General features: G+C 34.6%; 1 protein-coding gene across 1 annotated transcript in view; it reads left to right on the top strand.

The window, feature by feature from the left end:
- LOC133205155 (mitochondrial sodium/calcium exchanger protein-like) overlaps positions 1-16,705 on the top strand; it is a 48,260-nt gene that overhangs the window by 3,873 nt on the left and 27,682 nt on the right. The window contains exons 6-10 of the mRNA XM_061340900.1: positions 5,126-5,293; positions 8,307-8,411; positions 9,841-9,891; positions 11,771-11,964; positions 13,051-13,183. Of these exons, the coding sequence (XP_061196884.1) occupies positions 5,126-5,293; positions 8,307-8,411; positions 9,841-9,891; positions 11,771-11,964; positions 13,051-13,183 (651 nt within the window). The remainder of the gene's footprint in view (positions 1-5,125; positions 5,294-8,306; positions 8,412-9,840; positions 9,892-11,770; positions 11,965-13,050; positions 13,184-16,705) is intronic.

Raw genomic sequence — 16,705 nt, 5'->3', positions numbered from 1 at the left:
TATGAAACCTTGTCACTGTGCGGTAGAATACACAGTAGGAACTATATATGCATTTTCTATACTCTAAATGTATATTATTTTCGCTCAATTTAATTACCAGTAAAAACAACTAACCCATTAAATAATCATGAAAATATAACCATTGTACATGTATTTTTAGCTCTTCTGAGCCAAAGGCTCAAAGAGCTAATGCTATGGCCATTTGTGCGGTGTGCGGTGTGCATAAACTTTTTAGAATATGGGCCATAACTCAAGAACCCCTTGGCCAATTATTGTCAAATTTGTCACAGGGTATCCTTGGCCCAAGGGCTCCCTTTTGTACTAAAACTGGGGTTGTGACCCTTTTACAAGGGGAGATAATTAGGAAAATAGAAACAAAAGTTCTGGTTGCTAAAAAATCTTCTTCTCAAGAACCACTGGGCAGATTATCACCAAACTTACACAAAAGGATGAGGATATGTTGTAGATTAAAATTTGCACGGGGATTTACCCTGGGGCAAAGGGCGTGGTCTCAAGGTCACTTCAAAGTTGACCAAAAATTACAATTTATTAAAATGTTGATATTTTGCTTACTATAAGGACTAGGATCATCAAATCTTGTCAGTTGGTGCATCTAAGGACCTCATATCATGTTGACTCAAAAGTAGGTCATGGTGACCTACTTTTTAAATTTTGCGGCCATTCTTTTTCAAAATGATTTAGAGGCATATTTTGAACAATTTAAGGCCTATGATCATCAAACTTTGTCAGTTGATGCATCTTGGGTCCTCAAAGTACGTCAACTAAAAAGTAGGTCACCTTGACCTACTTTTTGAATTTTATGGCTAATCTTTTTTAAAACAATTAAGGTCATTAATTCGAATATGGGGAGGCTTAGAATCATTAAATCTTGTAAGATGATGCATCTTGGGGCCAAAAAACATAATTATTAAAAAGTAGGTCACAGTGATCTACTTTTTGAACTTTGCAGGCATTCGATTTCAAAGCATTTTAGAGGCATAATTTGGACATTTTAAGTCCTATGATCATAAAACTTTGTAAGTTGATGCATCTTGGGTCCTCAAAAAAGGTCAACTGAAAAGTAGGTCACCGTGACCTACTTTTCAATTTATATGACTATAATTAAATATTTCAGGTACTAATTGGCTTAGAATCATCAAACTTTGTCAGTTGATGCATCTTGGGTCTTCGGAGAAGGTCGAATAAAAAGTAGGTCACAGTGACCTACTTTTGAAAATTTATGGCGTTAATTAAATATTTCGGGTACTAATTGGCTTAGAATCATCAAACTTTGTCAGTTGATGCATCTTGGGTCTTCAGAGTAGATCGACTAAAAAGTAGGTCACCGTGACCTACTTTTGAAAATTTATGGCTTTAATTAAATATTTCGGGTACTAATTGGCTTAGAATCATCAAACTTTGTCAGTTGATGCGTCATGAGTCTTCGGAGTAGGTTGACTAAAAAGTAGGTCACCGTGACCTACTTTCAGAAAATTTATGGCTTTAATAAAATATTTCGGGTACTAATTGGCTTAGAATCATAAAACTTTGTCAGTTTATGCGTCACGGGTCCTCGGAGTACAACAACTGAAAAGTAGGTCACGGTGACCTACTTTTGAAAATTTATGGCTTTAATCAAATATTTCGGGTACTAATTGGCTTAGAATCATTAAACTTTGTCAGTTGATGCATCTTGGGTCCTCGGAGTACAACAACTGAAAAGTAGGTCACTGTGACCTACTTTTGAAATTTTATGGCTGTATTTAATATTTTCAGGAATTATTTGGCTTAGAATCGTCAAAATTTGTCAGTTGATGCATCTTTGGTCCTCGGAGTAGGTTGACTGAAAAGTAGGTCACTGTGACCTACTTTTGAAAATTTATGGCTGTAATTAAATATTTTGGGTACTTATTGGCTAGAATCATCAATTTTTGTCAGTCGATGTATCTTTGGTCCTCGGAGTACAGCAACTGAAAATTAGGTCACGGTGACCTACTTTTGAAAATTTATGGCTTTAATTAAATATTACAGGTACTAATTGGCTTAGAATCATCAAACTTTGTCAGTTGATGCATCTTGGGTCCTTGGAGTAAAACAATTGAAAAGTAGGTCACTTTGACCTACTTATAAAATTTTATGATTATAATTTTAAAAAATATTTTAGGTATTAATTGGCTTAGAATCATCAAACTTAGTTGATGGGTCCTCAGAGAATGACAAGTGATAAGTAGGTCACCATGAGCAACTCTCAGGTACTAATTGGCCTAGAATCATCTTGGGTTCTCAGAGTGTGAATTGGAATTTCAAGGGTTTATGTAAATATACAGGATACTTCGAGGCTTCAAATAGAAGGGATAGGTTGTACAGTTTATCAGAAGAGCGATTCAAGGCCCATGGGCCTCTTGTTAAAATTAATTTGTCATTTTTTCCTCTCGCAATATTCATTTGCGTTATTTAACTTTTCACATCACAACGGCTCACTTCACGACACAAAGACTCTTACGTTTATCAAGCACACCTTTTCTGAAAGGCGTTAAATCCTTAAAAAAGAATAAGGAAGTTAACAATTATGAAGATAGAAATAAGAGGCAGTAAATATAAGCATTGAATTCTTAATTTTGGTCCTATTTTTCGGTCCCATAACAGCACCTGTCTGTTCCGACAAATTATCATACCGTGCTAACACATGGCATTCAATTTGTCGGCACGGCCAGGTGCTGTTATAGGACCGACGACATCCAAAAATAAGAATTCAATGCTTAATTGTAAACTATGAAAGCTTCAATAAGTCCCCTGTGATTAATTAATTTGTCAGGTGCAGAAAACCCATAGCCTCATCCTAAACATCTTCGCTAGACAAGGGTTTCTGATACGCTACTCTCCTCATAAACCCTTGGCATACGGTGTTAAAAAAAGTTGGGATTTTTTTCTCAAGTTGTGATTGGAGTTGATCGACATCGTTCGACCAATCATCAATTGTTTTTTGTAAATAACGATATTTGCGTTCGGAATATATCTTGACTCTTTAATATCGGGAATAAAAAACGCAAGTAAACAACGATCCATAAGATAACATGTCATTCTATGAATAGTTATATGGTGTCATCCAATATCTTAATCTACGTGCAAAATATGTGATTAAGAATCTATACTGAATATGTAGATTTGCATTTTAACATGTTTAAATAACAAGTTAACATAACTCATTACCTTCTAGTTAATTATTCTTTAAAAACATTATTTTTTTAAGTATGCTTTTTATTTCTGTCGATGACGCAATCTGTGCCTACCTGGTAAGAATCGTGAGCACGCGACGAAAACAATCCCGTCTTTTGTCAGCACCGTATGCCAAGGGTTTATGAGGAGAGTAGCGTATCAGAAACCCTTGGCTAGCGAAGATGCATCCTAAATTATGTTTCACATTAATGCCCTGTGTTCACATGGAGAGTTTAAATCTAACTGAAGATAATTTACTGCAAATTGATTTTAAACCACATTCATACAGAGAATTTAATGCAAATTATAAGACAAACTTGAGTTCATTTACTGTACAACAAATTACTTAGGGTAAACTCCTTGTAAACACTAAGCAAAGATAATTTGCATTAAATTTTGATGCATGCATGTTAGCAAAATTAAGCAACTTGCCCCATGTCAGTGGTCAGATATAAGTACTTATGCTATTTTTGTGTGAAAAACCAAAGAAAATTAAGATTATCATTAAAAATGTGGGCAGACCCTATGACATTATGTCAAATGTATTATCTGTTCTGCATATTAAGATGACATAATTTGCAAATGACATCATAGTAACATTAGTGTAGAAATAAAATTTTAATGCGCATTAGTTTGTCTGGCATTAACTGTCGTGTGAATACAATTTAATTTGCATTAGTTTAATTTACATTATTTTACTTTACATTGATTGACTGTGAATTAAATATTTAATGCTCATTCATGTGAACAGGGCATAATATAAATTAAACCTCGATCTGTCTGCAAATGATGTTTATTCAGAAGTTAAGGTCAAGCCTAGGTGATGTTTGCAACCATCGAAGGGTAATCATTTTTAAAGTGCAATGCTACAATCTGGTTCAAACTCGAATTTCTTGTAATATGATTTTATGGAATTGAAAAAATATATATATAATTAAAGATATCACATTTTTGTTGCTGCCTGATGTAAATTCAAGGACTCTATTAATATTTACAGTTAGTTGTATAAAAACCTCATTTTGTCATTGCTGAAATCCTTCATATTGTGGACTTAGAATAAAAATATTTGAGAGCAGATCAATGAATCCCCTTGCATTATTTAAATTATCTTGCCTGCTGCAGAAAATCCGGAGACTCATCTTTATCTCTTACAATTATGATTAATTATAACCTCTCTGGGTGATGTTTGCACTCGATCACTTTTTTTTTTTTTTTAGAAAAGCATATTTTATTTTGGTTCAAACATGCATTTAAATGAATTATTATTTATTAAATTAATTTATTATTTTCGTAAGATACTATATGTTTTTACTGATATGTTTTTTGAACCATATTTCACATTCTTTTTCATATATTTTACATTTCCTTTATTGTTTTCTCTTTATCAAATGATCATAAATTCATCCATTAAACTGCACCCTTACATGTATATCTATCTGTGAGGCCCCTTGCTGACTGGTCAGTTTTCTAGTTATATGTAGATATTGTATGTGTGCTCTTCAATGCAGAAAATGAATGCATGATGTAGCAATTGTTGACAGTTTCCTCAAGAAATATTTGTTTTTTAACTGTTTGACCAGGTTTCGATATATTGTTGCCTTCAGCAGTTGGTAAACTGAATTAGACATTCTTTTCTTTAAATTAATAAATGCATGTAAATATATGAATAAATAATTAAAAAAAAAATAACAATATGATATGACTAATACTCATATTTGAAAAAAAACCCTTTATTTCCCTTTTTGAATTTAAAGCCAGTCTTGAAATAAAATGTTTTTAGATTAAACTCATTGTTTAAAAATCTTTGGCATGGGTCAACTTAAAACCAACATTAAGTAACTCATGCTTTATCAAACTGTCAGCTTAGAGAGGCTAGAGTGGACTCAATACTATTACATGCTTTATATAGGGGCTGGTGTATTTGTGACAGCAGTGGTGGCAGGAACTATTGCCATTATCCACCCGTTCGATGCCATGCAGAGGCCGTTCCTCAGGGATATTGTGTTCTACCTGGCAGCTGTGTTCTGGACATTTGTTACTATGTGGGACAAAAAGATTACAAAGATAGAGGCAATAGGTATCAAATGCATTAGTTAGCAATATACATGTACATGTAATAATAAAAGTACATGTGTTTCCATTTGGAAGTAAACTGTTTTGAAAACTGGTAAAGCCTTCAAGTATATTTTATGACAAAATAACAATTGTTTAAGTTAACATACTTTAAATATGTACTTTTTATTTACAAGAACATTATTTTTTTTTTTGCATAATAAATTATGCAAGAGACCTTCCATTCACAAAAATTTTATTCTTGTGTATATTTTTATCATAATGATTATATATAACAATAATCATTTCATAAAATTTTTAGGTCACCTGAGTCACTCAGGTGACCTATTGCTATCCGTTCTTGTCCGTCGGCATGCGTCGTGTGTTCACATTTGAACATTTTTAGCTTCTTCTCTGAAACCACTTCACCAATTTCAACCAAATTTGGCATATAGCATCTGTGGGTGAAGGGGAACAAAAATTATGAATTTCATGTTCCCTGCCCCCCCTGGGGGCTGAGGAGTGGGGCTAAAACCACCAAAATAATGCAATCTTTAAAAATCTTCTTTACTCCTGAACATCAAGCAGTCAAACTGTTGGCATCATTGTAATAAGCATTGAGCCCTCTACCAAACTTGTGAAATTTATGGCCCCAGGGTCAGGGGTTCTGGTGTTGGGGCGGGGCTCTATTGATTATATAGTGAAAATGCATTAATTCTTTGAAAATCCTCTTCTCTGCTCCTGGGTATTATTTAAACAAACTAAGTGCATGGATATGATGCATAAGGATGCCTTTTCAAAAATTGTGAAATTCATGGCCCCAGGGTCAGGGGTTCTGGTGTTAGGGCGGGGCTCTATTGATTATATAGTGAAAATGCATTAATTCTTTGAAAATCTTCTTCTCTGCTCCTGGGTGTTAAATAAAGTAACTAAGAACATAGTTATGATGAGCAAGAGTGCCTCTTCCAAAATTGTGAAATTCATGGCCCCAGGGTCAGGGGTTCTGGTGTTAGGGTGGGGCTCATTTGATGATATAGTGAAAATGCATTAATTCTTTGAAAAACTTCCTCTCTGCTCCTGGGTATTAAATAAAGTAACTAAGTACATAGTTATGATGAGCAAGAGTGCCTCTTCCAAAATTGTGAAATTCATGGCCCCAGGCTCAGGGGTTCTGGTGCTAGGGTGGGGCTCTATAGATTATATTGTGAAAATACATTAATTCTTTGAAAATCTTCTTCTCTGCTCCTGGGTATTAAATAAAGTAACTAAGTACATAGTTATGATGAGCAAGAGTTCCTCTTCCAAAATTGTGAATTTCATGGCCCCAGGGTCAGGGGTTCTGGTGTAAGGGCGGGGCTCTATCGACTATATAGTTAAAATGCATTAATTCTTTGAAAATCTTCTCCTTTGCTCCTGGGCATTAAGCTGATAAACTAAGTACATAGTTATGATGAGGAGGTGGGCCTCTTCCAGAATTGTGAAAGCCATGGCCCCTGGGTCAGGGGTTCTGGTGTTAGGGCGGGGCTCTATTGATTATATAGTGAAAATGCATTAATTCTTTGAAAATCCTCTTCTCTGCTCCTGGGTATTATTTAAACAAACTAAGTGCATGGTTATGATGCATAAGGATGCCTTTTCAAAAATTGCGAATTTCATGGCCCCAGGGTCAGGGGTTTTGGTGTTAGCGCGGGGCTCTATAATTGATTATATAATGAAAATGCATTGATTCTTTGAAAATCTTCTTCTCTGTTACTGGAGATTATTTAAACAAACTAAGTGCATGATTATGATAGGCAAGGATGCCTCTTCCAAAATTTTTAAATATATGGCCTCAGTTTTTGGGGTTCTTGAGGAGGGGGGGGGGGGGGCTCTATTGATTATATAGTGAAAAAGCATTTACATTGTATTCTATTAATTAATCATTAATTAATCCTGTCTGCTCCTTAGTGTTGAGCTGATAAATAAATTGCTTAGATATGATGAAAATGGGAGCTTTGAACAGAATTTTTAAATCTTGTGGTCCTAGGGTCAGGGGTTCTGGCATAACCGGGGGGGGGGGGGGGGGGGGGGGGGGGGGCTTTTGATAATGTAGTGGAAAAGTGTTAATTCTTTGAAGTCCATAGTTATGATGATTAGGGTATCTCTTCCAAATCAGTAAATTTCTTGACCCTTGGTCTTGGGTTCTGGTGTTAGGGTAAGGCTTTGTTGAACCTGTAGTGAAAATGCATTGTACCTGTGAAATTCTTCTCTGCTTCTGGGCATATTGGAAGCAAACTGAGTTAAAGTTTAAATGATATAAGTAAGCATATTTCTACCAGATTTTTGAACATCTGGACCATTTGTCTAAGCATTCTGGTCCTGGACAGGGCTCTATTAATTTGTATTCTACTGAGAGAAGTTATTCCCCTTTTTCATTCACCTTTGATAATTAATCACTGTAAATGATGTATTTGAAAGGTTAATAGAATAAGATAATTAGGCAAGAATGTTTATCGTATAATTCAAAAAGTACTTTCCTAGTTTTAATAATCAGGTAGACCTGTAAGTAATAGATAAATAAAAATGAGACAAAAATAACTTATCTTATTAAAAGTTCTTCAAAGACCATAAGAGAGGTCAATGCTAGAGGTCTTAATATGGGTTTAAAAATAGTACAGAAGCACGAATAGTTTGTTTATAGTCTGCATGGTGATAGTGTTAAGTGGGGGACAGATTAGAACTTAATTTATGAGTTGATACTGAATACTAGACTAATTATTTTGTTGATCCTGATCTTCCTACTTCTCTTGCTTTAGGGCAACAAAGCTTCATCTATCAGTGTATTTAACTTATTATACTCAGGTGACTGTTAAGGCCCTTGGGCCTCTTGTTATCTTTGCTAATAAATACCAATGAAATAAATATCTCACAAAATCAAGTGTCAAAAAACTTTGGTCAAATTTATTTCTTTGCTGAGAGAGAGAGAGAGAGAGAGAGAGAAAGAGAGAGAGAGAGAGAGAGAGAGAGATTTGATATATTTAATATCATTTATATTGTAGGTTTTATTTTACTGTACATCTTTTATGTGCTTGTGGTTGTGCTAGGAAGATACATATACCAGAAAATCAAAGGACCAGTAATGGTTATAGGAGAGATTAGTGTTAGTGAGTACAAGTTTATCGACATTAAAATAATCCAAATCAAAGGATCAGTAGTAGTTATAGTAGGGATTAATGTTAGTGAGTACAAGTTCATTGTCGGATTAAAATAATCCAATTTATATGATGATAAATACGCAGGTGAGTTAAGGCTAGGTATAGGCATTTCTATGCAAATAAACTAATTAAAATGCCTAAGGACTATTTCTATTATACAGAGAAAGTTAAAACTTATTTTCTAATACATACTTGGTACCCACGACATGAGATAGCCAGTACATATTATGACGTCATATTATGACGTCATTGTTCTTTACTACACACGATTATAATGGACATCAACAAAAATTCTTCGGCGCAAGGGCATGCTCTATTTTATTTGACTGAAACAAGATGTATTAAGAAGCAATATATTCCAAAGTTTGCTGATATTGCTGCACAAATATCAACAACTCAGTTGTATAATTTCTATTTGTAAAGTTTTAAGTTAAATAATGGTAAAAATGTACAGTCCGGTATAAGTTTCCTCAAATTCCGATCAAATGAGAAAATGCAAAGGATTTGTGCAGCAGTTTTATTAATCTATAGAATATTCTTCTTAGCATTATACAATGTTTATGTAAAATTAAATAAGGTAATCCCTTGCGCCGAAGCTGTTTTGTTGATGTGATTTATTACCTCAGTAGGTTAGATCAGTGACGTCATAATATGACGTCATAATGTGTACTGGCTATAACATATCGTGGGTACTAAGTATGCATAAGAAAATAAATCAAAACTTTCTCTGAATAATAAATATAACTCTTTTGCGTTTTTATTAGCTAATTTGCATAGAAACGCCTATACTTAGCCTTAACCCACATGCGTACCCTTTGCTTAAATGGTGTTATATAAAGGGAACGCATTAATTGATTAATTTAATTACTGTCAAATCTTGTTATCTCGAACTCCATGGGACCAAGAAAAAACTTCGAGATATCCAAGGATTCGAGATAACAAAGGTAAAATACTTAAAGAATATGTGGCTGAGACTTCCAAATCGCTTCAACAAATCCATTGGTATTCGAGATATCAGTGTTTGAGATACATGTACTAAAGTTCAACTGCATTTAGGTTTAAAGCAAGCAGTTCTTAGTTGAGCATCTGTCATCACATTCATATTAATTGATTTAAGTTATTTAGATAATGGCTCCACTATCAAATCCTGTAGGTGCAGTGCATGTCTGTGCTCCAGTATTGGGCTAAATTTGTTAGGGCTCTAGATGCTTGGGTGTCTATCAATAAATAAATATTTTCTTTTAGTAAGTAACAGAAAAGTAACTCAGATCTACACAATTGTTTCTGGGCCTGATCTGTCCAATGTGGAACACTATATGCTTTTCAAAAGTAAAATTTGAGGAAATAATACATTATTTATTTGAATTCTGCTTTGTAGAAAATGAAGATGAAGATCACACAGCAAGTGATGTAGAAGATAAAAACAGAGGTCAGTTTTAATGTTTATCTGGAGCAGTGCATGTTTAATTAATTATTTTAAATATCACTTATTGCCATTGATTTGTAGAATTACTTGAATGATGATTATCTGAACAGTCTTCTTGGACTCTGTTGCATAGTTTTAGCATCTTCATGAAATTTCATAAGAAAGTTCCAGAAGGGAAGATTTGGATTACCATACAATGGTAAAACTTTCTACAGGTGGAAATTTTGCGATTAGACCCTTTTAAGATAGCAAATTAATTTCTGTGTTTTTAGCTCACCTGAGCTGAAAGCTCAAATGAGCTTTTCTGATCACATTTCCTCCGTCTGTCCGTCTGTCTAGCTGTCCGTCCGTCTGTAAACTTTTCACATTTTTGACTTAATTCTTCTCCAGAACCACTGGGCCAATTTCAACCAAACTTGCCACAAAGCATCCTTGGGTAAAGGGAATTCATGTTTGTTCAAATGAAGGGCCACTCCCTCTTTCAAGGGAGATAATTAACTTAAAGAATTAGTGAAAATTTGGTGGTATCTTTTAAAAATCATCTTCTCAAGAACCACTGGGCTGTAAAAGTTGAAACTTATATGAAACCTTCATTACATAGTGTATATTCAAATTTGTTCAAATCATGACCCTCTGGGATAGGGTGGGGCCACAATGGGGGATCAAAGTTTTACTTTGGAATATACAGGAAAAAATCTTGAAAAATCTTCTTCTCAAGAACAACAAAGCCACGATTAGTCATTTTGATATAGAATCATCCTTAGGTAGTGTAGATTCAAGTTTGTTCGAATCATGACCCCCTGGGGTAGGGCTGGGCCACAATGCATGGGGGATCAAAGTTTTACATAGGAATATATAGGAAAAATCTTTAAAAAATCTTTCTTAAGAACAGGAAAGCCATGATTTGTCATGTTGATGTGGAAGCATCCCCAGGTATTGTAGATTCAAGTTTGTTCAAGGCTTCCTCCAGTAGTAGGATGGGGCCTTAATGGGGGATCAAAGTTTTACAAAAGAACATATATAGGAAATATCTTTAAAAATCTTATTCTCAAGAACAACAAAGCCATGATTAGTCATATTCACATGGAAGCATCCTCAGGTAGTGTAGATTCAAGTTTGTTTAAATCATGAACCCCGGGGATAGGTTTGGGCCGCAAATGGGGGATCAAAGTTTTACATAGGAATATATAGAAAAAAATCTTGAAAAATCTTCATCTCAAGAACAACAAAGCCACAATTATTAATATTGATATGGAATTATCCTCGGGTAGTGTAGATTCAAGTTTGTTCAAGGCATCATCCAGTACTAGGGTGGGGCCATAATGGAGGATCAAAGTTTTACAAGAAGAATATATATACAAAATATCTTTAAAAATCTTATTCTCAAGAACAACAAAGCCATTAGTCATATTGAGGCCCATGGGCCTCTTGTTAATTTATGTAATTGCAATAATCCACAAAAAATATCATTAATATAAGATATAACTACTGGATAGTAAGGATTTGGTAGAATACGCTAACTTTTTAGGTATTTTAATATAAGATTGATTTGTTGACCATGTTCAGGGTGAACCACAACTAAAAATAAGCTCTGCTGCTCTACTAACTTTAAGTTAGTGTTCATGTAACAATTATTTCATACCCCAGTAAGCAATTTGTTTTATAGTTATACAGTTATTAGCTATAAAATTACAGGTAAAATCAGGCTAAAAACTTCTGTGACGTCAGCTCCACTTACCACTTTTGTGAAAAAAAAGATGTGCATTCACATTATATCTGAAGAAAATTTTGTGACTGCAATTTCTGCAAATTTGTCCCATCAACAAAATTCCACAAAAACTTCAGAAAATACCTGTTATACAGTATATTTTTATTCAAACAGACAATGAGAGAGAGCCTTTATTGACAAATCGTCATGAAGACACCAAGAGTAGTGTGAATATATTGACGGACAGTTCAGAGAGTAGAGAAGAAGACAGAAGTCCATTCCAACTATTCCTGTCAGCCATTAATCCAATAGATACAGAAAACTGGGCTGAAATGGGCATTTTCAAGCGGATCTATGAGGTTTTCAAGGTACACGTATAATCTACTGTTAATGTGCAATATTTATATCCACTGAATATTTTCTCTTTTATTTCTAATGAAAACTGATTTTATTCATCAATCAATAAACTCTAATTTATTTATACCCCCACTCCGAAGGAGAGGGGGGTAAACTGTTTTACCCTTGTGTGTCTGTCTGTCTGTCTGTCCATCTAGCTGTTTGTCTGTGTGTCTTATGACCGTAACAATTTTTGGTCGCAGTTTTCTCAGCAACTACTCATTGCAGATGCTTGAAATTTTAGCACAATCTTTGTTTAGGCATGCCATATGGTGGGATTCATTTTTGTACAAATCTGACGTCAACTTCCTGTTTATCTGTGCGTCTGTCCGTACCATACATAACAAATTTTGGTCGTAGTTTTCTCAGCAACTACTCATCGCAGGTGCTCGAAATTTTAACACACTCTTTGTTTAGGCATGCCATATATTGGGATTCATCATTTTTGTACACATCTGATGTCAACTTCCTGTTTATCCGTGCGTCTGTCTGTACCATACATAACAAATTTTGGTAGTGGTTTTCTCAGTAACAACTCATCGCAGGTGCTTGAAATTTTAACACAATGTTTGTTTAGGCATGCCATATGTTGAGATTCATTTTTTACAAATCTGATGTCAATTTCCTGATTATCACTGAGTTTGTCCATAACTGAACTTGTGTATTCACATCAGAGCAAGGGTATTATTAGTGAGCATTGGCTCACAGACTTCTTGTTAGAACCAGTTGTCTAAAGCTGTCTGTATGAAATATTTTCTAATAAATATAAACTCTCATCTACTTTATACTTATGCTGGAAAAAGTGCTTAAAAATAATATTGATGAGTTGTTCAAACCTCAGCATTGTCAAATCAAATGTGGGCAGGCCTGTGAAACAAGTAATGAAATTTATCTAGGCTTTACAACATCATTCAGTGGTTTTGATCAGTTCCTATATTATTCTGGTAAAGATGACCATACCAGTAGTATAATTAAAACAGTTCCTCTTTAAATTTTATTTTTATCAATTGTGACAATTATTATGCTATAAATACACTGTAGATATAATGATTTTTTAGTGCCCTATGGTCTTCCTCTTGGTGATTACTACACCAGTAGTGGATTATGATGAAGAACTACACAAGTGGAACCGCTATCTAAACTCTCTACAGTTGACCACTGGACTTGTGTTTGCTTCTCTGGCCACCAAAGGTTTTATTTTCCACTCTACCATGTTTCAGTTTAAAAATTAGTTAATGATATGAAGCTTTAATAATTTTTCACTATAACTATTTTCCTTTTCTTCCTTAAATACAGTGGAACCTCGGTATCTCTGATCAAACACTGATATCTTGAATACCATGGATATGTTGAACTGATTAAGAAGTCCCAACCATGTCTTTAAGTAATTTACCCCTGATATCTCGGGGGTAAATTTTGTCTGGGTCCCATCTAGTTCAAGATAATGAGGTTTGACAGTATGTCAGTATCCTTGTGTTCAAAATATTTGGTGCACTACTTGCTGAATGTATGAAGACTTAATTTTTTAGTTAAATGTAATGTTCAGCATCTTGTTTAGTCCCCTACTGGTGAAACCAGAGGGGACTATAGGTTTCCTCTGAGTCTGTCCGTCTGTCTGTCTGTCCCTCTGTCTGTCTGTCCCACTTGGTTTTACGCACTTTTTTCTAAATACTTGCAGATATTGAGCTGATTTTTGGTATGTGAGTGTATCTTGATGAGTTACAGATCAAGTTTGCATTTTGTTTCGCTTCATTGATTTTTGACGGAATTACGACCTTTTCAATTTCTAAGGGTTTTCTGCAATTTTTTTCAAAACGCTTGCAGATATTGAGCTGATTTTTGATATGTGACTTTATCTTGATGAGTTAAAGATAAAGTTTGCATTTTGTTCCACTTCATCGATTTTTGGTGGAATTATGGCATTTTCGATTTTTAACCGGAACCAGATTACACTTGCCGATAGGGGACTAGTATTGCTAAGGCAATACTCTTAGAATGCTTGTTTCTAATAGTTTTCTTAGTTATTTCTAGTAGTTTTAGTAATACATGTATTGATAATAGTAAATGTTTGATAATAGGAACACTAAAAGTAATATACAGAATACTGAATCTTGGTATAATCTAATTATACAGGGCTCTAATTGGCGACTAATTTAGTTGCCATGGCACCTAAAAGTTTTGATTGGCGCCTAAAATATTTCAGTAAGTCGCCAAATTGACGACCATTTTAAATTGACTTGGTGATCGTCAAATTCCGGAAATTTTCACATTTTTAACAATTTTTCTGAAAAAGCAAAAAGAAATTTAAAACTAGAGGAAATTGTTTTTAGCAGTGGACATGTCGTGTTTTCTTAGGCACATCATGGGTCCCTAAACTCTATTTACTTTTAGAGTTAGTGCCTCAGAAAAATTGCCTGGCGACTAAAAATTTGCATTGGCGACTAAATTTTTAGGTCACCTGAGTCACTCATTATTTTCTTGAAAATCTTCTTCTCTTCTCCTGGGTATTATTTAAACAAACTAAGTGCATGGTTATGACAAGCAATGATGCTTTTCCAAAATTGTGAAATTCATGGCCCCTGGGTCAGGGGTTCTGGTGTTAGGGTGGGGCTCTATTGATTATATAGTGAAAATGCATTAATTCTTTGAAAATCTTCTTCTCTGCTCCTGGATATTATTTAAACAAACGAAGTGCATGATAATGGTGCACAAGGATGATTTTTCCAAAATTGTGAAATTCATGGCCCCAGGGTCAGAGGTTCTGGTGTTAGGGTTGGGCTCTATTGATTATATAGTGAAAATGCATTAATTCTTTGAAAATCTTCTTCTCTGCTCCTGGATATTATATAAACAAACTAAGTGCATGGTTATAATAAGCATTGATGCCTTTTCCAAAATTGTGAATTTCATGGCCCCAGGGTCAGGGGTTCTGGTAGTAGGGCAGGGCTCTATTGATAAATAGTGAAAGTGCATTAATTCTTTGAAAATCTTCTTCTCTGCTCCTGGGTATTATTTAAACAAACTAAGTGCATGGTTATGATAAGCATTGATGCCTTTTCCAAAATTGTGAATTTCATGGCCCCTGGGTCAGGGGTTCTGGTGTTAGGGTTGGGCTCTATTGATTATATAGTGAAAATGCATTAATTCTTTGAAAATCTTCTTCTCTGCTCCTGGATATTATTTAAACAAACTAAGTGCATGGTTATGATAAGCATTGATGCCTTTTCCAAAATTGTGAATTTCATGGCCCCTGGGTCAAGGGTTCTGGTGTTAGGGCGGGGCTCTATTGATTATATAGTGAGTAGTGAAAATGCATTAATTCTTTGAAAATCTTCTTCTCTGCTCCTGGGTATTATTTAAACAAACTTAAAGTGCATGATAATGGTGCACAAGGATGCTTTTTCCAAAATTTTGAAATTCATGGCCCCAGGGTTCTGGTGCTAGGGCGGGGCTATATAGATCATATAGTGAAAGTGCATTATTTCTTTGAAAAATCTTCTTCTCTACTCCTGGGTATTATTGAAACAAATTGAATACATAGTTATGATAAGCAAGGTCGACTCTACCAAAATTGTGAAATTCATGGCCACAGGGTCAGGAGCTCTGGCGCTTAAGAGCGGGGCAATATAGATCATATAGTGAAAGTGCATTATTTCTTTGAAAATCTTCTTCTCTACTCCTGGGTATTACTGAAACAAATTGAATACGTAGTTATGATAAGCAAGGGTGACTCTACCAAAATTGTGAAATTCATGGCCCCAAGGTCAGGGGTTCTGGTGCTAGGAGGGAGGGGGGGGGGGGCTCTATTGATAATATAGTGAATCTGTAGTAAATATGTATTACATGTATTTCTTTGAAAATCTTCTCTGCACCTGGGCATGTCAGAGGTAAAAGAGTAAAAGTTTTAATAAAGATTTTTGAACATCTGGACCATTTGGTCAAGTATTCTGGTCCTGGCCAGGGCTCTATTAAGAGCCATTCTCTGTAATGACTTGAACTTTCAGAATTTCTCCAAACTCTCTATGATAAAAGTCTTTAATATTGTAAACTCAAATCAGGCAGAAATTGGTTGCTACGTGTCATGGTTACCATAGCAATGTGTCCTAAAGTTTGAAAAATGGCATTTCTTGACATGTTAAGAGTCCCACAGTTAATGTTTGCAGCAAAGCAACCAAGTGGCAATGACTGTTTGTGAAAGTTAAGGCCTGGTGTCTTAAATGCATGATAAACATGTTTGGTAAATCAACTATTATATACGTTACTATGGAAACAAAGTATTCAAAAGTAATAATTTTGTTCATTTAATTTTAAAAAGTCATACACTTAAAAATAAAAACAATTATAGGTTGAAATGCAAGCAAATAATAGACAAGAGATCCTTGTAACATATATCAAGGACGAAATATGATATTTCCCATAGGTTGGCAATGGTTGCCATGGTTTTAATACCACGAAGGGATTTTATATTTACTCTCTTAGTGTTTTAATCTTATCCTATCTTTTTAAATAGCATATTTCTATATAATTGATGATCAATTTTTAAAGGCGTTGGTGTGACCCTAATTTTCACATTTCAAAAAATTCAAATTCAATTCTTTAAATAGAGCGTTGCTATGGAAATAAGGCGAAAAAGCATGCATAAAAATCTGAAAAATATTCTGTTTCCTTGGATACGTACCCTTGTATGTAGATTCCCAAAATTTTAATGATTGA

This window comes from Saccostrea echinata, unplaced genomic scaffold, assembly GCF_033153115.1.
Source record: "Saccostrea echinata isolate AGI-Se365-2 ecotype Australia unplaced genomic scaffold, CSIRO_AGI_Sech_v1 ptg000054l, whole genome shotgun sequence".
Lineage (NCBI taxonomy): Eukaryota > Metazoa > Mollusca > Bivalvia > Ostreida > Ostreidae > Saccostrea > Saccostrea echinata.
Note: the sequence above shows the minus strand (reverse complement) of the source record. Positions and strands in the feature narration are given on the sequence as shown.